This window comes from Strigops habroptila, chromosome 11 (assembly GCF_004027225.2).
Source record: "Strigops habroptila isolate Jane chromosome 11, bStrHab1.2.pri, whole genome shotgun sequence".
NCBI lineage: Eukaryota > Metazoa > Chordata > Aves > Psittaciformes > Psittacidae > Strigops > Strigops habroptila.
The window spans coordinates 35,650,150-35,672,573 of record NC_046360.1 but is presented as its reverse complement, the minus strand read 5'-3'; the positions used below and the strand labels follow the sequence as shown (position 1 = coordinate 35,672,573).

At 41.2% G+C, this 22,424-nt stretch overlaps 1 protein-coding gene across 1 annotated transcript in view; it reads left to right on the top strand.

Moving 5' to 3' along the window:
• Nucleotides 1–22,424, top strand: part of PRKAR2A (protein kinase cAMP-dependent type II regulatory subunit alpha) — a 62,006-nt gene that overhangs the window by 32,125 nt on the left and 7,457 nt on the right. The window contains exons 3-8 of the mRNA XM_030502095.2: nucleotides 8,806–8,858; nucleotides 10,423–10,506; nucleotides 12,948–13,054; nucleotides 16,197–16,350; nucleotides 19,939–20,040; nucleotides 21,828–21,902. Of these exons, the coding sequence (XP_030357955.1) occupies nucleotides 8,806–8,858; nucleotides 10,423–10,506; nucleotides 12,948–13,054; nucleotides 16,197–16,350; nucleotides 19,939–20,040; nucleotides 21,828–21,902 (575 nt within the window). The remainder of the gene's footprint in view (nucleotides 1–8,805; nucleotides 8,859–10,422; nucleotides 10,507–12,947; nucleotides 13,055–16,196; nucleotides 16,351–19,938; nucleotides 20,041–21,827; nucleotides 21,903–22,424) is intronic.

The following is a 22,424-nucleotide window of genomic DNA, read 5'->3' as shown; positions in this document are numbered from 1 at the left end:
AATGTAGATGTCCATGTAGAACAGAAAATTTTAAACATACCTGATTTAGATATAAAGGAATATCTTGTGTCTTTTCAGAAATTTCACTCATTTTAACACCAGCACACCTTGATGAGGCTGTGGGTACTCCAAATAATGCAGGGCTTTAGTCAGCATGCTCGAAAACTAGCTGCAGGGAATACAATGGGTTTACAGCAGCCTCAATTAGGAATTGCTGTGAGCGCTTCTATAGTGCTCTCATTTGAAGAGAGGCTTAAATCAACGTTTGGCTTTGGGAGATGGCTTGTGCATGGGTATGTGGCTGCCTGAAGCACTTACTTGATTCAGATTAGCATGTCTGAATGTATGTCTTTCCTATGTCCCCAAACTTTGGGATGGGAAGGAGTGTTAATCTTCTTAAACTCACTGATCTTCTGTAACGGAAGAACACAGAACTAAGTGGTTATAAATAAAGCGCACAAGTTCTAACTGATGAAGTTCTGCCGAATATTAGTCTCTTGCCAGGATACTTCAACAGTGTATTCCTGTAAATGAAATCCATTTGTTCAGTAAGCCGCTGAAGTCAAGAGTTGTCTCATCCTGAAGATGAGTTGCACCAAGGCAAATAGTTTTGCCTTCCCCATCACTAGCAATCACCAGAGCATCCGAGTTGCTCAGCAGCTGCACAGAAATGGGGGTAGCTGCTGGGTTTTAATTCAAGGGACCTTTTTTCTACATCCCTGCTTTGCTTGCACACCAGGGTCCAGGAGCTTACACATCATTGCTCTGGGCATAGTCCTTGGTGCCAGAGCCAGGCTTGTTTTATCTTGTTCCCTGTCACTGCAGGTAAATAGGCATTACTGGTTCCAATTAGGGGTAATGTGGTTTTTAATCTATTTGGACTCTCTCTAGAAATCTTTAAAAATCATATCCGAGTTGCTGAACCATTAATTTCGTAAATGTCTTCTAACACTTTTGACATCCTTCAATTCTCTGTCACGATCGATGTCGGAGAGACGTGGGTAATTTTCATTGCTAAATGTCTGCTCTGCTCGAACACACAAGTGCTCCAGTGCACTTCTCAAGATGCTGGTGGTTCTTTATAATACTGAATGTGCCTTATTTACAGGTTTAGCAATTCATATAACAGAATTGCAAGTATAAAAAGCAAAATATGCCTTGGTCTGGAAACTGAAAGAGAATTTCTTATTTCTAGACTGGAAAAACACTTCTGTTTTATTCCTCAGCTAGGTTCTCTTCTGTTTACTGTTTGCAACTGAAAGCCTGTAGGATACATGTCTGTCTTTCTTGGAAGTTGTATATTTGAGCCATTTCTTGGAACTTGTGATGTTTTGATGTAAGCTGAATGCAAAATGAACCTTCTCCATGCTGTTTTTAACTGGGAGAAAGTATCACTGTGTTTATAAGGCACATAAACATTTTGCTGCTTAATTTCTGGTTTTATCTGCCTTGCTTATGTAGCCATTTAGAAATGTGGTAAGATTTATGCGATGGGCTAAACCAGAAGATCATTACAGCAGAAGGCTTCTACAATTGTGAATCTGGGTGCTCTGAAATAGTAGTAGCATCATGTTTTCCAAGAGACCTTTTTTATGGCTGACTATCTCATCAGTAAGGCTCTCTTAGAAGGCTTGAACAAGGTCAGCAGCATGTTTATCCATTTCAGTCTTCTGATTTCTTAACTTGCAAGAATAAAGCTTGCTTCACTTGAATTTCTCAATGAAATATGAATGTCTAACTCTAAAATACCCTGCTGCCATTTAAAGATTCTTGTTTACACATAGTAAAGGGAGTTGGAAAAAGAAGTAGCAAATTGTAAATTACTGTTTAAGATTGAAGGGGCAATATTTTGGTTAGGTTGTTACTATGTCCAAGCTGTGAATTCTTTGATCTGCCACCTGGAAAGCTTTCTTAGTTTTAATTAAGCCTCTACCATGATGGAAATCTTTTTGTTGTTATTTTTCATGCAGATTTACGTCTTACTGCAAGGTCCAGAGCACACTGGTGTGTCTGAAGGAATACTGGGCTCTAGAGTTATAGAGACATAGAAGACATAGAGGCCCACATAGAGACAAAGAAGCTCAAAGTGCAGGAGCCCTCGTTGTAGCTTAGTTAGCAGATGATTTCTTTGAAATCAGGTTATCTTGTCCCTTGGCTTCTCCAGACTACTTGCAGAATGCTGTATTTTATCCACAGAGTGCTTTCACAGTAAGTCCTCTGTGAGCTGTAAGATTTCAAATGATGAGAAATTCTAGTCTAGGAATTATGTAGAATTACTGGAGTGTATGCACAAATGTGTATTTAGATGATCTAGAAGCATTGTATTCAGTTACTTTTGGAATGGTTTTATGCTATGGAACAAGGTAGCCTCATAGAATCATAGAATATTTAGGGTTGGAAAGGACCTTAAAATGACTTTAGTATATTATTCTCCAGCACTTGGCTCCTGTGAGGTGGAAGGGTATGACCCTTTATCCACTCCTGGGCGTGTAAAGTGGAAGGATAAGCTAAAGCGCTTTGCATAATTCATATGTAAATGCATTTAAGTAAAAGTTGTGCCTCTGTGTAATTAAATAGGCAACTACATAAAGCAAACAATGACAGACAGTTGTTAGTTTAATTAAAGAAAGAAAAAGATGAATGTCATATTCAACTGATTGTACCAAAGAGGCAGGAGAAGAGCCTCAGAGGGTTCTGTCCCCAGTCCTGCACTGGTACAAGTTTTTTATTTTCATTACTCCTGAGCAGGAGGAGGATTTAAAGAAAGATACTCAGACTGAGGGTTGTCTTCTGAATGTTCAATAGGATGCCCCTAATTCTCCCCAATTTGCCTCATGCTTTTACAGGAAATCTCCTTCCATGATAGATCCCAGGAGCAGGTCCTCAAACATGCCAAGGAGCCTTTGGTGTGTTATTTGCCTGCCCCTGCCATGTGTGGGGTGACCGTGGCAAGGCGAGGCCCATCAGTTAACTTGGGGTGGTTTCCACACTAGATACCATATGTTGCAGGAGCTAAGCAAAGCAAAACACAAACCCAAACCCTGAATAAAGTCTAGAAAGCAGGAATGCATTGTCTTGTAAGTTAAAGGTGCTTTGTGTTTCACAACCTAGTCGAAGCAGTATTGTCTGCATGTAATGCTTCATGATACATACATGAAGATATAAATCTAAAGGAGAGACTGCGGTTATTTACTTTCCGTTTACTATTGTAGGTATTTCATTATGGAAGTTCTTGTTTGCCCTCAGGGAACTGTACTTTTAAATTCTTTGCCAAATCTTTCCATAGTGGGGAGAAATAATTAATTTGTAGCTGTATCATTTTACTGGCTGTTGTGCTGTAATGCATCATCTCAATTGCTTTACTCCGTATCTGACGATGAGACCTTTTAAATAAACACTTAAAAGCAGATTTTAATTGATATGAATGTAGTAAAAATATTTGAAAGTGCATTCAGAATATATAAACCAAATGTACATGCAGCAATAGCTGTCAACCAATTGTCATCATTTTAAAGGGCTTATTATATTGCCTGTACATACCCATCTTCGAAGAGACGTCTGTGCATGTGGAGTTTGATCTCCTGCATAGAATGAAAAACACATTATCACAAAAGGTGACATTTATAATGGATTATGCAGCCTGTTCTGAACTCAGGACTGATACGTAGCACGGAGTAGGAGTGTGTGACACTGGCATTACAGTTTTGTCACAGGCCATTATCACTGGAACTGTTGCATTTCTGTCTGGGTGGAAAGAAAACAAGCTGGAGAGGTCTGGTTTAAATAGCACTACTGGAAAGTACTTAGTCATACTGAGGGAATGATTATCAGAGGTTTCTAAAGGTAAGGCCAAGCAAGCGCTGTAATACACCATCCAGTTCTCTTTATGTCCATCCAGAATTATGCCTTGGGGTAGCTGCAAAGGGGAGTGCGTCCTTTCCAGCTCTGCCTGTGACCTCAGTTTTACTGCTCTTTTCAAATAGTGGGCCTTGAGAAATACCAGTAGCATCCCTGTCAGAGATGAGCATTTTCAAGTTGAATTAGGGAGTACAAGCAAAGCTTTGGGTGAGCCCGGTGAACATTTTCACTTGTTGCTGTGTCTGTTCAATAGTACAGAGAGGCAATGCTGGCTTTTCACAGAGCTGGGTGAGACAGTGCAGGATTTAAGGGCCTTACAGGCTTATCAGTGTCTCATAGGCTTCTCTGGCTGACGAAACGATCTGTGCAGCTTTCCAACCTGAGCAGGCTTTGGGACCATGCATGGAGCTGAGCCTGAACCTGTAATCCTGGCTGGACTGAGCTGGTTTGGCACAGCCTTGCTGAGTGACTTTATCTTTGGAGTTAATCTGTAACGCAGAATAGTTCTGCCTGTGAATAAAACCAAGTTGATTTTATTTCAGTTTCCATTGAACTTAACGAAATTTGAAGCTGTTTCCAGAACAGAACATCCATTCTTTTCCTTTGCCACCTAAATTCGTTATTTCTAAATATTTCTGCAGTATTGTACACTCGATTTGACGTACATGGCCATGCAAATGGTTGTGTGTTTGAATGTTCTGCGTTGGTATTTGACAAAGACTTGAGGGGGTGTTGTTTGCTCAAGTCACAGTCATTGTACGTCATGTCTCAGTTATGCCTCTTAGAGATCCAAGAATGAAATTGGGAGGTAGCAGTGCTGGGGGTACTCCTGCATTCCTGCATCAGGGGATTTTCATGTGCCCCATCAAGTAAAAGAGGAAAACCAGTCTTTTGAGGCCTGAGTTTTGGGCTGGTGCAATGACATTCCTTTTAACTAAAAATTTACACTTGATTTCAGTCAGTTTTCATTAGGGAGTTGAAGGCTGAAACCTGATTTTCCTGCAGATGGCTTAGCTGGCTTTCAGGTTTCAGTGTTGCTTTTCGTTCTAACTGTCGAAAATATGTGAAAATTGTTCAGGTAGCACAAATGGTTGCAGGTTCTATTTCCTACTTGCTGGATCGAGGTATGAATCTGTCAACTGCTCTGACGTGGTGAGATCTTTAACTCAGGAAACAAAGTGCAATTTCTAAACCAAAAAGTTCCGAGCTATCCAGCAACAGAAGCGAGAGGAGACTTGAAGTTGTTTCCCAAATGCAGAAAATCATGTTGAGCTGTGCCAGCAAAGACCTATGTATAAGCTCTGTTTAAGCTTCCTAAGTTCCTCTTGACTGCATCATTTTGGAAGGGCCTGCTTTAGCAACTCAGCTGTCAAAGAGGGAATGACAAGCCACTGGAAGTGGTCACCTTTCCAGCTGGCGCAGTGCTCCCAGAAGAGGCTTTAAATCTGTCCTTTGGGAGACAGACTTCAAAATGTTTGAAGCTTTGGAAAACTCAAATGTGAAGAACATCACCTTAAGCATAGTGCGATATTACTGATCCAAGTCAATAACTGGAAAAGTTGTTCTGCATGTACAAGGGCCTGTAGGGACAGGCCAAGGGGAATGGCTTTAACCTGCCAGAGGGGAGATTGAGATGAGCTCTGAGGCAGAAGCTCTTCCCTGTGAGGGTGCTGAGGCGCTGGCACAGGGTGCCCAGAGAAGCTGTGGCTGCCCCATCCCTGGCAGTGTTCAAGGCCAGGTTGGACACAGGGGCTTGGAGCAACCTGCTCTAGTGGAAGGTGTCCCTGCCCGTGGCAGGGGGTTGGAACTGGATGAGCTTTAAGGTCCCTTCCAGCACAAGCCATTCCATGATTCTGTGATGCTCTGGGTGGATTTTCATTGACGGGTCTTATGGGATCAAGTGCAGAATTGGAGATGAAGCATCCTCATAAGTAAAAACAAGTGAACAGGATTTCACTCTGGAGCTCAGAAGGTGCTATCCAAAATTGCAAAGAGTGAATGACAGAACGTGTCTTTGTTACTTCTTCCATTAACAATAGAAATATTAACAATGCATTCACCTTACAAAAAACGTAGGATTTTCATTTCCTCCCTTTTGCCTACTATTTTGAAAAAGAGTATCAGTGATGTTTGGTCTGTCTGTTTCTCACAAAGGCTGTATTTGCTTATGGGAGCTAAATCTCATTTGCTTATGGGAGCTAAAAGCCGATTTACAGCGAGTGCAAGGACTTTGATCTTGACAAAACCTGTGTTTTGCAGAACAGTATTATCTTGGGAGCAATTAAAACTTGCATAAACAAAGGTGGTCTTTGTACTGGCAAAGTTTTCTTGCTGCTTCTCCTCTCTCTCCACGCCTTGCTTCCCCCTTACCCCATCCACTGCTTAAGTTATTGCAGCAGCTAGAAAGATCTTTGTTGCTTTCAGATTCTGTCACCTGCATAACAAAGCAGCGATTGAGTTGTATCATTTCTGAGCCTTCAGAAATGTTAACAGATGTGCCTGTTCTTGAAAGCCAAAGAAGATGCCGTATGAGGAGAAAACTAAACTAGCTGCAGAAGCTCAGAGAGACTAAATGTAGATGGTAGGATAAAAGCCGGAATTTCTTTTTATCTTAAAGCTTCTTAAAATTGAAAACTGTTTTTTGTGTTCCAAAGCTACTTGAACTATGTGGGTTGATTTGGCAGGAAGCTTGGTCTGCATGATATATGCTGATATAGCTGTAGTTAATGGAAGTACATAATCAGGGTGTGTGTCACGCTTGTACATAACTTTCACTGATGCATTCGTGCTTGGCGTTTGCTCAAGGGCAGAGTTGTGCTGAAAATCTCACATAGGAAAGGTGTGATTTCAGAAGTCACTTCAAATTTGTGAGCTTTAGGTTGCACATTAAGAAAAACTTCTTCCCCAGGAGGACAGTGCAGCAGTGGAGCAGGTTAGTCAGAGATGGGCAATCTTCTCCCAGGGAGGTTTCCAGGTCAGCATCCATCTAGCATTGCAAATAGCTCTCCTTGAAAGGGTAGGTTGGACTGTATGACCTTCAGAGAGAGATCCCTTCTGCTTCAATGAGTCTAAAAAGATGCTGCCCAACACACTTCTGCAGGATAATCTTGTAAGAATAAGCTTGCTTTGGAGTTCCTGTTTTATCGGGACACTGAAATAGTTAATGTGAATTCAGTCATGTATAAAATAGTGGGGCAAGTATGTTTTCACTCTGTCAAGGTGAAAGATCAAATGGTTTTTCCCTTGGGACTGGCTGTACTGTAACCCACAAATGACTAACCTTCAGGAGTACTGAGATTAACTTCCATGGATTTCTGACAGGGGTTGGCAGAGTTCAGGGTGGTTATGGGGGTTCTTTTCAGTCAGAAGAATAGAGAAGCAACACTGCTTGAGCACAGATATTGTGAAACATTTTGAAGGTAAGACTTTAGATTAGATATTAGGAAGAAACTATCCCCTGTGAGGGTGCTGAGGCGCTGGCACAGGGTGCCCAGAGAAGCTGTGGCTGCCCCATCCCTGGCAGTGTTCAAGGCCAGGTTGGACACAGGGGCTTGGAGCAACCTGCTCTAGTGGAAGGTGTCCCTGCCCGTGGCAGGGGGTTGGAACGAGAGGATCATTAAGGTCCCTTCAAACCCAAACCATTCCCTGATTCTATGAAAATCTAAATTACTAGGAAAGACCTGTACCTTTGGGGGAGGGAGGCAAGTCTTTCTTAGCAAATTATGCTGGACTTGTGCATTTTCATAGTCCTTTTCAAAGCATGATGACAAGGTCAATAGTCCTGTCTGCCTTGTCAAATCATTTGCAAGTTGCTCAATGCTTGGCCCTCGAGATTTATTTATTTTTTTTTAGTCTGCTTCTTTTTTTTTCATATACTTTTGAAGTCCGTGCAGCAGTTAGATGTCATTGCAGTGAACTCCTGGGCCTTCTGCCAAGCATTCAGTATTCTCAGGATGGTGGATAAAGTACAAAGAAGAATGCTTGTCTGTTTTCATGTAAAACCTTACAAGTAGTGTGTAGCCTTAGAAGTAAGATAACACTTATTAAAGTAAGACGAAAACAGGGCTGACTCTCACTTTATACAGGTAGTTAGAATGTGGAGTTCATTTTGACATGGAAGATCTGCAAATGTCCACGAATTAATAAGAAAGTCTGAGCTAGAGCTGCAGGCTTTGGCAGCCAAAGGTGTGTGTGTTTAGCATTGTAGAATGGTGTAACGGCGTAACTGTTCAGATAAGTGAAGATCAGCCTTTTCTGAAGCATCAAAATCGAACAAAAATGGTTTGACATTTCAGCAGCTCACCATTATCGTTGCCTGTCTCATAACTGATCCTGTAGTTATATTGACATGTTTGCAGAGCCTTGTTCCTGTGCACTCCAGTGTGTGGTTTCCACAAAAGTTCCTATCCTTTTAAAAGAGAGAATCATTTTGTGTGTTTTTTGAGAGTTTTTCTATCACAACTTGACGTTCATTTGGTTCAGATGTGGTAAGATACAGGAGATATGTGGGAGGGGACTGAACATGTTTTGGCATAGAATATACTATTTGATGCTGATTGTCCATTTCCCAGGTTAATTTCTGTGCAAATGTGATTTCACTCTATTGAAAAATACCCCAAAATAGACAGTCATTTCCAAATCCGACTTGAGGTGCCGTGAATGCCACATGCCCCCTTGTACTCTTTCCTTGATGTGTTTTGCTACACACATTGCACTGCAAAGAGCAATGTAGCTGCAGTGTTCTTCCCCTGCATTTTAGAGAAGATGCTTGTAAATAAATTTGAATGGAGACTGTTGTGCTTTAATAAAAATTGAAAATCACTAAAAGTGAGTTTGTTTTTCCTGTAGAAAAATAAAATGTAGAAGAAAGGAATTCAGACTTGATCTGTTTGATGTTCTCATGTAATTGCTTCTTTTTACTAATTCCCTCTCTCTTTTTCTTCCAAGTTTGTGCTGAAGCTTTCAATCCAGATGAAGAGGAAGAAGACACAGAACAAAAGGTAAGAATGAATTGCATCATGCATGCTTCTCTCTACAGTTTGACAGCAGATGTCTGTACATCACCCTTTCCCTACCACTTGTGCGTGGTGTGCTGGCACTGACAACATGACATCGCTCCGAAATTTAGGGCCACTTTGTCTCGTGCTCTTCTGTAGTCGCTATAGCTTTAATGTAATTTCACTTCAAAGGACTTGAGAGCTGTGCTTAAGCCTACCTTTAAAATGTTGGATATTTTCCTTTCTTAATTATCTTAAAGGCTCATTGAGGCAATTCCTAGAGCATCGATGCTGTTGTGAAGAATTAGTTAAGCTTGACCACAGCTGTTTCTTCATGGGTACTTAAAATTCCTCACATGCTTTTTGCTGCCCTGTCAGAGCAGTTCTGCCTGAGGAGGAGAAATACTTCATTGAAACATTTTGAGGCTGTGGCCACCTGTTCTTCTGTTGGTTTTGAAAGTTGGGAATTTCTAGTCCAGATACTGGAATTGTGTTTCTTTATGTGAGTAAATCCTGTAGCCTGGCTGGTGAGGGTCAGCATTTTCCTCTCTGGACTTCTGGTGTTCCTTTTCCAGATTCCATCTCAAGGATGCTTACTCTTCTGCAATGAAAATCTAAGTCTAATTTAATTTCTCTTAAAAAAGAAGGTACTTAGAAGATGCTATATAAAGAAAAAAGAAAAGACCATGAATGTGTCTGATCATCCAAATGTTTTTAAACTTGGATGCATTTATTCCATCAAAAGTCTTAATTTTCCTGACCGCTGATTCAATATTCAGTTATCTTTTAAAACAGGGATCTGAGCTTTGCTCTACTTTGGACAATGAATTTTTAGATAATCCTACTAATGTAACTGGTTTTTGGAATCCTTGTTAATCCAGAAATATAGTTAATGATATATTGTGGTGAATGTGAGGTAATTAACTTTTTTATATATGATTTCATAATTAAGCCCTAACAAATACACATACAAACATTTTTATAACACAGTGAGTGTTGGTTCCTTTAACCTGATGAGATGTTTATAATTGGAAACAAGTAACCTTTTGAGAAGTAATCTCTCAAACAGTAAAGCTTTTATTAAAGTCATTTTGTTGGGGAAACAACCCCAAGTGCTTCTTAGGTAACTTCTCTTATTAGATGGGCTGAGATACATGTGTCATAAATCATACAAACCACCTGTATGGTAACAATAAATATATTGGGATTAGTATAGCCAGAGTTTAGGAGGAAAGTTGTTGACTTTTTCCTCTGTTAAAAATGCTTGCACCTTGATTCTGTCTGTGGCTGGGTTAGGAGAGAAGGGGAAGGAAAAGGCATCCTTCTTTCTTGTCTGTCTTGACTGTTATTTTGCATGTGTTAGTTGTCAGCATAATATATTTCTTAGGTCTCTTTCATTCTGTCTTGCTTTGTATGTTTATACATAAATACTGTTTATGGAAACAACAAAAGAAATGTATACTTTGATACTCGTAAATTGTGTTCTGCATTTTCACTCTGAAGTGCGGGTTCAGTCAGTGATCGTATTTCTTGGTTGTCATGACGTTTGTTTTACTTTGTTTTAAAGATAGTTCATCCAAAAACTGACGAACAGCGATGCAGACTGCAGGAGGCATGTAAAGATATCCTGCTCTTCAAAAACCTCGATCAGGTAATTCCATTCTTAACTGGAGTTGATGATTTGTAGATACGGGTAATGGCATGACCTAACAGTCCAGACACTTGTTTGCACTGTGATAGTTGATGAATTATTAATTACAGGCAGGCTGGGTTGGGACATAGATGAGCAACCAGTGAACAATCTAAACATCAAATTGTCAGTTACCATCATTGTCACATCCCTCTTGCTTCAAATTCCATTTTATTTTTCTTCCTGTTAGAGAAAAGGTTTTTGGTTGTGTCTTGGTTTTAATTCTTTTGATTATCTTTCAATGAGATTTTATCTTTTCTTGGCTACCATTGCACCTGATTTCCTTTTTCCTAGGAAATAGCTCATAATGTTATGGGTGATTTAAAAAGGAAATTACTTACACAGTTGTGATATTGAACACCTTCCACATTGGCATGATTTCAGGTTGTTGCACCATTTTCTGAAATGCCAATATGTCAGTAAATTTTCTGTAAATGAATGTAAATTAATGTTTTTAGGTTGTTTGTATTCTCACTGATTTTTATTGCTGAAGTTGGTTATTAATTACTCATTGCTTCAGCATTGAGTTTTAATGATAACTCTCTATTGCTTGCACTTAGCAATTTTAATTGGTAAGAATTTTTTAATGAAGACCATAGTTCAGGAACAGACCTTTGGAGATCCTCTAATCCGGCCTTGGAGAGGCATCTCACCTCTGGTCTGGTGTTTCCATCACAACAGAACTGACATCTCTACTGCAGGTTGGGGAGGATGAAAGCTGTAAGAGCAGTGCTGGGCCCTGCAGCTTCCTGGGTTTGAATCATTGAGCTTTGCCTCAATGTGATAGAAAAAGGATGGATGTGGTAGCTTATGGTTTCAGAAATGCTGCTCAGCTTTCCTTGAAAATCAGGAAGTTCTCCAGTTCTTGGTTGCTGTACAAACCCCAAGAACTCAAATCAGTTCAGATTGTCACCGCGTTTAACCCTGAGATTTTGAGTGTCTCCAGTAATAAACATGATTTATGTGTCAATATACAGTGTTGGGGAGGAGGTAACTTCTCTCCTGTTAAAAGCTCTGTATGGTGTATCATGCTTAGGCTCCACAGTGTCTTATAAATGAGCCTATAGAATCCTAGTTACAACTGAGTTTTGTACTGGGTGAGAGCAGTGACTGTTACCCCCATATTTAAACCAAAAGGGTTTGTTACAGTTCAGAAATCTGACAAAGCTTGTCCTTTTATTGACAGAAGAGCTCAGTGTTTTATTTACTTAAAATAAGTCTTTTCCTGTTTATCCCCCAAATAAAACATTACTGAGTTACGGTGTTTCTAAAAACCTTTTTAGAATCTGCGTTGCTTGTTTTCTGACAACTGTTACTTAAAGGCATGCTGTGAAATACGTGGTTAAAATAAATGGCTTTCATGTAATGATTGATTAGTTTAAATATGAGGAGAGTTTTTAAAGCCAAGAAAATAGGATTCTATTGAAAAGATATTCTCAATATAGTGGTGCCTGCTGATGCTGAAATGATTATTCTGAACTTAGAGTGCAGTAAATATTTCACGTGTATCTAGCAGCATAAAGACCAGTTTGAGTGTTCATGCAGTATGTTTTTAGAAACTGAGCTGTGATTTACATCTTCAACTTTGAAATGCAATGAAAGTCTATTGTTAATAGACTTTGGAATAATGAAGATGGTAAAGCAGGTCAGCATTGAGGCAAGCTACTTACTTACATGGCATCATCTCTCTTGGCTTTCCCTGCCTGTGTTGCCTACAAAACACGTTTAGTCATGGCTCATCAGAGAAACCCAGCTTGAGTGGTGCAGACCAGCAGTAGCCCATTTTCTGTATGTGCTCCCCATCTGTACCTGTTTGATGTCATCTTGTGCTGGGATTGTAGGTTCCCGAAGATACAGGCTATCCAGGGACATAACTCTGTACAGAGTCTTGTTCGGTACAGTCCTGATCATGATGGAGGCTCTTCGATGTGACGGTACATATAAGTGACTCATATATCATGGTGCAGTTTCTAGTCGTACATATAATGAAATATATGTACTGTTGGCATAAATCAACATGTTTCCATTGCAGAGAAGCTGTATCAGATTATACCAAGTGAGAGCTTGCTGTACACGTGTGCTTTGGCACTGAAATGGTATGCACAGGTTAAGCCATTTGGACATGAATTTGAGATAATGGCTCTTCTGGAATGGAAATATCAATGTTTGCATTATTGAACTTATATTAATAAGCTGGAAACACATGAGGTGTTAGTGGCAATCAACATTAATATCAATATTACTTGTATTACCATACAGTAAAAACAATGTAATGCATGTTGTGCTTCACTATCCAGATTGTCACATGAACTTGCCCTTGTCCAGCAGTAATGCTAACGTGTATTTTCTGAGGGTTTTCGAAATGTATTTTATTTTCTTTCCCTCTGCTTTGTGTGTTATAGGAGCAGCTGTCTCAGGTCCTTGATGCCATGTTTGAGAGGAAGGTGACACCTCAGGAACATGTGATTGACCAAGGTGATGATGGAGACAACTTCTATGTCATTGAGCGGTAAGCAGCTGTGCCTTTGAAATGTGTAGTGTGTTTCTCTTCAGTTTCTTAGAAATGGCAGGGACAGTTTCTGAAGGAAACGGACTTCTTGCAGCCATTGCCTCTTTCTTTGATCTTTCTATTTCTCCTTTACGCCCACACTGACTTTTGGATCATTTTCCCAGGGACAATCAAATTTGACAGAGGTGGACATTTCAAACCTGCTGGGTTTAACACATTCTGTGTGGCTGCATGAAAACTGAAATATCATTTTCTCTGAGGAAGGGCTGCAGCGTGAGCTTGCCTATGATTTGTTCAGTTTAGCTTTTGTACTCATCAGCATATGCATAGCTTAAAACCAAACATATTACATGCTGTCTCTAGATGAGGATGTGTTTTTACTGAAGGAAGGAGGGCGAAGAGCAGGAATAGAAATCGTTGGGGAAGGAGAATACAGGACATTAGAATCCGTGGCAGAGGCTACCATGAAACAACCTGGACTTTGTACAGTTGATTTTGATCACTGACTCGAGAGATTTGTGGTTACTTTGCTTCTGTTGGTTATGTGATTTGTATTTGCAGAGTTCGTGGTGCCATTTTGCAATTTCTTGCATTTCTTGCCACCTCAAATATATTCTGACCATATGCCCATTCCCTTGTCCTCTATCATACCATCCATTAGCCTGAGCCAGCGCTCCATTCCGCCACTCTATGTTGCCAAAAGAATGTGGCAGAAAGTCTATACTCAGTGTTGTTGAGTAATACAGCATAGCAGCCTTTGCTGTGAACACTGACTCTGCTGTAACTCTTATGTCGGCTATTCAGTTATTAGAAAGAATTCTACAGTTATGAATTTTCCCTTCTGGTGCTCTTCCACCTCCCACCCCCTCATTTTTTCATGCTAAAGAATAGCAGGATACTGGTACTTATGGAAACCTAAAGTACTTTCAGTTGCTTACAAGTGCAAATTCAGAGGACTCTCTCTTTCAAGGCGTCAGAAGCATGTCTTGTTACCTTAAAATAAGTCATGGATGCCTAAATATCCATGAGGATTAGTTTTTTCCTGTCTGAATAACGGTGACTTTGTGTTGCAGGTGTAACTCTTTAGCTTCTTGTCTGCATAGAAAAACAGGCTTTCAGGGGCAGGTCTGGTTTTTTCCAAAGTCTTCTGCTGTAGTACTTCCTCGCCAGATCACTTTGTCCAAGCATCTTTGACCACGCGCAGAGGGACAGCAGGGAGCACAGTGCAACTTGAGGATGCAGCAGCTATATAGTGCTTACTACGTGGAAGGGAGAGCTAGGACAGATGTGCTGCATGGCTAAACATTAGTATGCTCATCACTGCTGAGGAGGCACCTGATGAGTCTCTGCTGATTGAGCAGTCATCAGTCAGGAGGGGCAGTGTTGGTCTCTGGTGCCTCTTGGACAGACTGATCCACAGTCTTGCTGAGTTGCCCTTTTCTGCCTTGTTTTTTTTTTTCTTTGGGGTTTTATATTTTTTCATGTCAGTATTTTTCTTCTGTGTCCTTGAGCTCATAATGATTACCATCTCACCAGTTACACTTGGGGCTGTGTCTTTATTCTTATCTTGCCAGGCTTTAGCTCACCAACTGTCTCCCAGCTCAGTAACACTTTCCTCAATAAAGCTGAGCCAAGGTCACCCAGTGGTGCCTCACCAATTTAGTCCTTGGGGCACAGACAGCTCAATGCTTGGCTGAAGCTTACATGGCTGTAGTTTTTGGAAATAAATGGCACTAGTAAGTGACTTTCAGGCTGAGGGATGGGAAGAGGTTGTTGTGTTTGCTTAAGGTGCTCACATATAGCTCTTCTAGATCAAAAAACCCTCTGAAGATCGTTGCCTCTGGTGCCTCTCAGAGAATCATTAAGTAGATATTGGGCATTAAAAGAATTAGTGAAACTCTTCCATCAACACTAATCCTTTTTCATTTTACTATTAGCATGCTGTTTGGTTTCTTTCTCTGTCTCCTAGGTGTGAGTAAGCAGTAGAGTATAAAAAGTGTCTCGTAAGGATGTTATGCAGTCTTCCTGTGCCCAGCTTCCTCCTTTAGCTTTTTGGGTGACAGAGAGAGACTACATTTCTTGGATCTTCTGACATGTCTGAATCTGGCCCATCTGCTGTTGATCCAGTAACCAAACTTTCCTCTGGATCTCAAAGGCTTTAATGCAATAAGCCCTCAAGTCATTGTGCGAAGCTTCCTCACTTTGATGTGTTTTAATTCTTTGATTCATGTGATGTCCACTTTATGGAATCATCTACAAATGAAGCTGGCATAAAGCTGTCCTGTGGTACCTATTTTAGATGCAGCAGTGTTCAAAGATAACTACCAAACCCAGGGTGTCAACTCTTCAAGTTTGAGCACTGCATGCTGTAACCTGCCTTCTTCAGCAGCCACACCTCCATGAAAATGGTGATGAAATTCCTCAACTAGCTTTAAATCCTTCCGCTCGAGGATCAGTATGTGCTGCTTATAAAAAGACTGGTCAGTTTGCACTGCAAAACTCACTCAGTATCTGAGAGATATAAAGGAGGGCCCTTTCTGTGATCTCTGTGCTTTTGGCATGACAACAGTTGGCACCACTGTTGTGCGTACAAGAGCTGGATCTTTTGAATCTAGCATGGGCATATGCAAGCTACAGTTGCATCTTGGGGTTATGATATAGATGTACCCTTAAACTGGAGTTGAGGCAGACCATAGGAGCAGGTGAGGAGTTGGTCTGAGTGTGTCCCAATGGTACTGCAGCAATGCCATCACTGAGAAAATGGGCATAGATAGAGCTGAGTCACTCTGGAGAGGCCTCACTGGGTAACATGCATGCTGTGAGAAGACAAATGCTGTTAAAACCAATAGAACTACCTATCATGTTGTAAGAACAATTACAATAGTAATGACAAAATACTATGCAGAGGAAACCAAGTGGATCCTGCCCAGCTCTGTGAGGAGTGAAATGCTTTTGAAAGACAGAATTATTGTGAAAATAGAGCTGATAGAAGCACCTTGGTATCAGGCAATTGGAAATGTCACTAAAACATGTTCCATCTCACCCATCAATAAGAGGACTGTTTGTATAGCAGCAAAAAGCTGGTTTTAACGTTGTACTGAAATGTTGACTAATACAGAACGTCTATTCCATTGTTTTCCAGGGGCACGTATGATATCGTTGTAGCAAAAGACGGCCAGTCGCGCTGTGTGGGCTGCTATGATAATCACGGCAGTTTTGGGGAACTGGCCTTGATGTACAACACTCCTAGAGCTGCCACCATTATTGCCACCACAGAAGGAGCCCTTTGGGGACTGGTAAGGAAAGGAGGTTGCTCTCATATGCATAGTATTTTAAACACTTAACTCGCTGTGTCCAGTGCTTCTCTTGGAATGGCTCCTTGTGATAATAGCTCTTTTATCATGATCTGTTGTCTCACCTTCTGACAAAAGAGATCCATTGTGCAAATTTTTTTGGCCACCTTTCTAGGACAACTTGTCTGTAAAAACTCTATCACTAGTTTTATCTGTCCCTTTTATTTTGCGTTTGCTATAATTGTGGCTTTTGTTTAGCGAGGGGAAAGCTGGTTTTGTTTTCACCCTGCAGAGGACAGTGGAGGCATTAATGCACGTATGTTATGGGAGGGGGAAACAGTGTCTAAATGACATTATTTTCAACTCACCTTTTTACCATTTCAAGGGGAATGGGAAAGTGTTAAATATCTTCTTGAAGATACCAGTAATTTGAAGAGCCAGGAAAACTGCCCAGAGCTTTGTTTTCCTTCAAAATAAACTGTCATGATGTTTCTGGTCCCTTTGTGCTTCATTGGAAGAGGTTCTCAGGTCAGCATGACCTATGAGATACCAACCTAAATGATGGTGTCGCTTTGTCTCTAGCCCCACAGTGTCGAATGTGAAGCTGTAGACATGAGTTTCCTTTTTTAGTCCTTTTCTCTGTGCTGTTTGGTAGGGTTATTTTCACAGTGCTCTCTTACTCATCTGCGAGGGCTCACATAATAAGCGGATTGTGCGATCAGCGAAGCCTTTGAAGCCAGAAGTGTTGTGTGCTCTGTGTGCGCTGGGCTCCTCGGCAACTATCGCTGCGGGTTGCCCATGTGTTGTGACCTTGATTATGGGACTGATAAGCTGCTACACATGGCGTGCTTATGCAATCTCAGCGCTTGCCGAGAGAGCTGCCTGCCTTCCCTTTTCTTTGTGAGCCAAAAAGAAAGATTTTTGGTAAATCGACCAGGGAATAATGTCAGAATCTAATTTCTTGAACAAGACGGAACAAAGCAGCTACCTGCAAACTGAGCTCATTCATAAAAGGAAGAAAATGAGATGATGATTCTTTGTTCCAGTTTGCCTTTGAAAAGAGCTGCACAAATTGAGTTAATTTTGGGTTTGTTTTTTCTGTGATTACATTCACTTAATTCCAAGGTGTGGTGAAGAGGCACCTCTTGCTAGTCATCTGTCCAGTGGATATGTTACTAACTAAAGCTGCATTTTCCTGCCTATAACATCAGTTATTTCTTCCACTTATTCTGTCGTTGCCATGTTTGACTGTACTATTTTGTGCCTGATGTAATTTAAACATATTGTTACTAGTCTGCAGAAGTCATTGCTAAAGCTCATGGGCTATCTGCCATTTAGGAAATGTGGATTTACTCCTGCTGCACTTAGGCCAACGAAAGCCTGGTGGAAGGCTCAGGCCCAAAGCAGTTATCAAACGTGGGTCTCTTCTGGAGCAGAGAAATGTCCTCAGTCATTCCTACTGAACATGTCTGGGGAGAACCTCATGATCACACACACTTCATTCACTGCTCTGCCCTTCTTATTAAAACACTGCTGCTTCTCCTCCCTCACTGATACTCTCAAACAGATGAAAAATGAATTTCTTATGCTTTTGCAATGTCCCCTGACCATTTCTGCACCGTTCTGCTTCTTCAAACACATACACTCGAAGAGACTTCGACCACTGAAGAGTTAATTAAAATAATAAAATAAAGCAATCCCGCATGCTTTATCATCTCTTATTCTTTCTCATCTTTCCCCTCCTTCAACTTTTATATTCCCTTAGTGTCACCTATATCAGTCACTGTACCAGGTTCCAAGTATTTGCAGCCTGCATCTCATAAAACTTGAAAATACCCCTTTATCTCAAAGTGTCACTGCTGAGGTATCAGTTAATGTTCTCAGAAAATGAGATCCAGGGGAATTGGAACTAGATAATCTTAAGGTCCTTTCCAGCCTTAACCATTTTATGATTCTAATGGCTCTAAGGAGTTCAGATGTTTCTGCTAATTGTGGTACATAGAAGCTTAAAAGAGTTGGGGGGTTTTGTGCTATTTTCCTAACCAAACTTCTGCTCCTTTCCCCTGATTTTGATTTTTACACTTACACCTCGCCCTGTGCCAGGTGAACTCTGCAGCTCTCTGTTCATTCATTGCTGATCCTAACAGGGACCATGGGCATTGTTGTAATGCGAACATACCCGCAGGGCAATACCTTCCCCTCAGCCTGGGCGTGCTGTTTAGTTTCAGCTCTATTGTGGCTTTTCTCGTCGGTCTTAGCCAGGAGTTGAGCCCTGCCTTATTTGTGTGGAAATGGAAAGCGTTTCGTTAAGCTCTCTGACAATAAAGGCTCAAACATGTCCGCCGCTGCGGGCAGAGGCAGGAGCGGTAGTTGCGGGCTCGCAGCGCCGCCCAGTGGCCACGGAGCCCGCACAGCGCTAGCTGCTGCCTGGGGAAGAGATCGCAGGATCGCATCGTAGACTGGTTTGTGTTGGAAGGGAGCTTAAAGCTCATCCAGCTCCAACCCCCTGCCACGGGCAGGGACACCTTCCACTAGAGCAGGTTGTTCCAAGCCCCTGTGTCCAACCTGGCCTTGAACACTGCCAGGGATGGGGCAGCCACAGCTTCTCTGGGCACCCTGTGCCAGCGCCTCCGCACCCTCACAGGGAAGAGCTTCTGCCTCAGAGCTCATCTCAATCTCCCCTCTGGCAGGTTAAAGCCATTCCCCTTTGCCTGTCCCTACAGGCCCTTGTCCAAAGTTCCTCTCCAGGAGCACTGGAGCTGTTCTAAGGTCTCCCCTTCAGGAGCCTTCTCTTCTCCAGGCTGACCCAGCCCAGCTCTCTCAGCCTGGCTCCAGAGCAGAGCTGCTCCAGCCCTTGCAGCAGCTCCATGGCCTCCTCTGGACTCGCTCCAAGAGCTCCATGTCCCTCTTGTGCTGTTGCCCCAGAGCTGGATCAGGACTGCAGGGGGGGTCCCCTCCCTCGACCTGCTGCTCACGCTCTGAAGGTGCAGCCCAGCACACAGGCTGGCAATTAGGAAGCAAAAAGCTGGCGCTTGGATCCTAGAGGGGAAGGAAGGTGCAGGAGTGAATCAAGCCTGTTGCTGTTTGATATTCTGTTCCTGATCTACTGAGACCAGAATAAATCTCCAACTTACCTTTGAAATCTGTGATTCAAGTACAGAAGAATCCAATTCAGGCTTAGTCCTGCAGTTGCTTTAAGAAGTAAGTGATGGAAATGCCGATTTCCAATGGCTTCAGCAGGAAGAAAGCAACTTTTTCCTTGTAGGTGGAAGCATGAAATGTATTAACAAAACAGCCAAATAAAACCCCAAAACTCAGCTGTGAAAAACAGTAAGAGATAGACTAAAAATAGAACTCTTAAATGCTTATGTGAGAAGGACCAGATCTTACAGCTCCCTGGTTTTCAGTTTGTGACTGCAACAAGTGCTCTCACAAGAGCTGTTAAGATCACCACTGTGATGGATATAGTATTATATTAACAGCTGGCTTCTCAACCCCAGTGTTTGTTGCAAATACTTGTTTCTATTTGTCAGTTCAACAGGGAGCATTTCAGTGAAGAGGAATAATGTATTTCTCCACTGTTTCTTGCAGGATCGAGTGACATTCAGAAGAATTATATTGAAAAACAATGCAAAGAAGAGGAAGACCTATGAATTATTTATTGAGTCTGTGCCCCTTCTTAAATCCTTGGAGGTAAAGCCTCTGCGTCAAACTCTTGCATTACCATTAGCTCTACAGTCCGTGGTTCTGCTCTGTCATAAATCTCTGTTATTTTTGCTTAGAAGAATACTGTGAGAGCAGCTTTGGTATCATGTTTGCTGTACAACTTAATTTGTATTGTGGAAGTTGTACACTTTGATTTCATATCCTTTATTCACAGCAATTTGCTGATTTTATTCTCATTCTGTGTAAAGATGTAAAAAAATCACAAACAAAAAACATCTGTAAAATGTCAGAGAGCAGGTATTAAAGTGAAAATTGGAACTTGGGGCTGTGGTTTCCTTTGAGGATGTGATATTGAAGTAGTGAAACAATCACAGGGATGTTTGCCCTTTATCAGCCATGAATGATTTTAAATTTGAGACAAAAGATGTGGGCCATGGTAGGTCTTGCTTTAACCTTAACCAGTATTCAGGAGGTAAACTAAGAAGGGGCTAAAGGGAAGCACTGCTACCTGGGAACAAAGTGACAGATGCCATGTTGATGTGTGCAGTGCGTGACTTTAGGAACAACGTGTAAATTGTCACTTCTAAGCTATTGAATCAGCTGTATCTTCAGAGGGCTTTTGGAGCCATACCAAACTGCTTTTATGTCTGTCTCTGTCCTACACCATAACTTAGCTTTTCTTTGTTTTCTCATCCTAAGAATATTTTTCAGCATTATTTGAGTAGAGCTTTTAATCTCTTTGAGAGAAGATTACAAAACTTCAAAGTATCATCAGCTGGAAGTAGCAACCCCTAATGTATAACGTATTGGATGTATGTTGGGAGCTGTGGAAGGGGTAAATCGCACAACACCCTCTCTCCCTCTGTACCTGGCTTAAACTAGTTCTATCAGTGTGACTTTGAGCACAAAAATGACTCATAAATACTTAAAGATATAAAAAAACCCCTCATTAGCACTGGGTGGCTTTTTGCATGACACACTGCAGTTGATTCATGCATGGATCAGAATTAAGTTTCTCAAATATGGGCTAGATGAAGGTGCATTTGTGGAATGAATGGATTACAATTGAATCATCTGTGAAGATACTAATTCTAACTGTAGGATTTTCTTCCTTTCCTAATATGTTTTTTACACTGCTCTGAAACAACAGAATTGTTTTGTGCTGTTCAAGGTGGGCAGTGGGAAACACCAGAGATAAATTTAACTGTTCTTTCTCCCTTCCTGCTTACGATACCTCAGGCATGTTTCATTGCATGTCAGATTAGTACCTCTTGCCCTTGCTGCTGGGTATCCTGTTCCAGTGCCTGCTTACAATTTAGAGCCAGCATCCTTTTCGTATCCCCTTCCTCTCTCCGCTCCAGGATTGCATTCTGGGACACAATTTCCCCCCACAGATTCCAGGATATGGTGATTAAAATATTTAGAAAATGTGTTGCTGGTGTTTCTCACTGAAGTTTGTTCTTAGGGAGTTTATTACACTTTTCGGAGTGTTTTCTTCAAATTTCAACTGAATCTCAGGGGAAATAATTTGGTTTTTCAGTTGCTCTGAACAAGCCAAGTCAGTTATTTATTATCTCTGGGGGTAAGAAAAGCACACAGATGGGCCACAAGACAATTTTCTTTCCTATTGATCATGGTAGTCTTGAAAGCTGTGGTGCAGTATGACACTGTCATCATTGTAGGGGCTGTATTTTTCAGTACTCAGATACTGATTGTTTGTGTGTTTAATGAATGCCTCATCATTTCAGGGCTACAAGGTTTACCAGAGATGTACTACAAGAGATGATTATGTTTAATGTTCCTCTTTGTTCCAGGCATCAGAGCGAATGAAGATAGTGGATGTTATAGGAGAGAAAGTGTATCAAGATGGAGAACGTATCATTTCTCAGGTACTTGAAGTCTATATTTCTCTTTACCATTTTCCTTTCTCTGCTTCTTTTCTCCTGTTTGGAATTGACTTACAGAATCCTATTACTTAGACCAACTTGGCACTTACTCTTTTAATACTTCCAATTTATTTAACCACTTCTTGAATGTCTGGGGAATGGCCAGTATATCTTTTGCTACAAATTTATTGCATTACTCTAGCTCCTGGGTTTTTCTTCACTCATCTGTTTGTCTTTTATAAATGGTCTTTGCAAGGTTTCCAGAGGAGTGTGCCTTAAGAAGCTGACATTAAATGTGTCTCTGCAATTTTCCATGAAAGGCCCCAGCCAGACTTTTCACGGGCACCCATAACCAGATTAAACAAGGAGTCACAAGTGCGTGGTAAAGGCATCTCTAATTCCTAGGTCTGACTAAACAACACAACCAAAGAATTCAACAGGAGTATGACTTAGATGAAAATAAATGAAGTCATTTGGAATGTTTCACTAGTTGGATCCAACTCAGTTAACTACTCTAAGTAACTA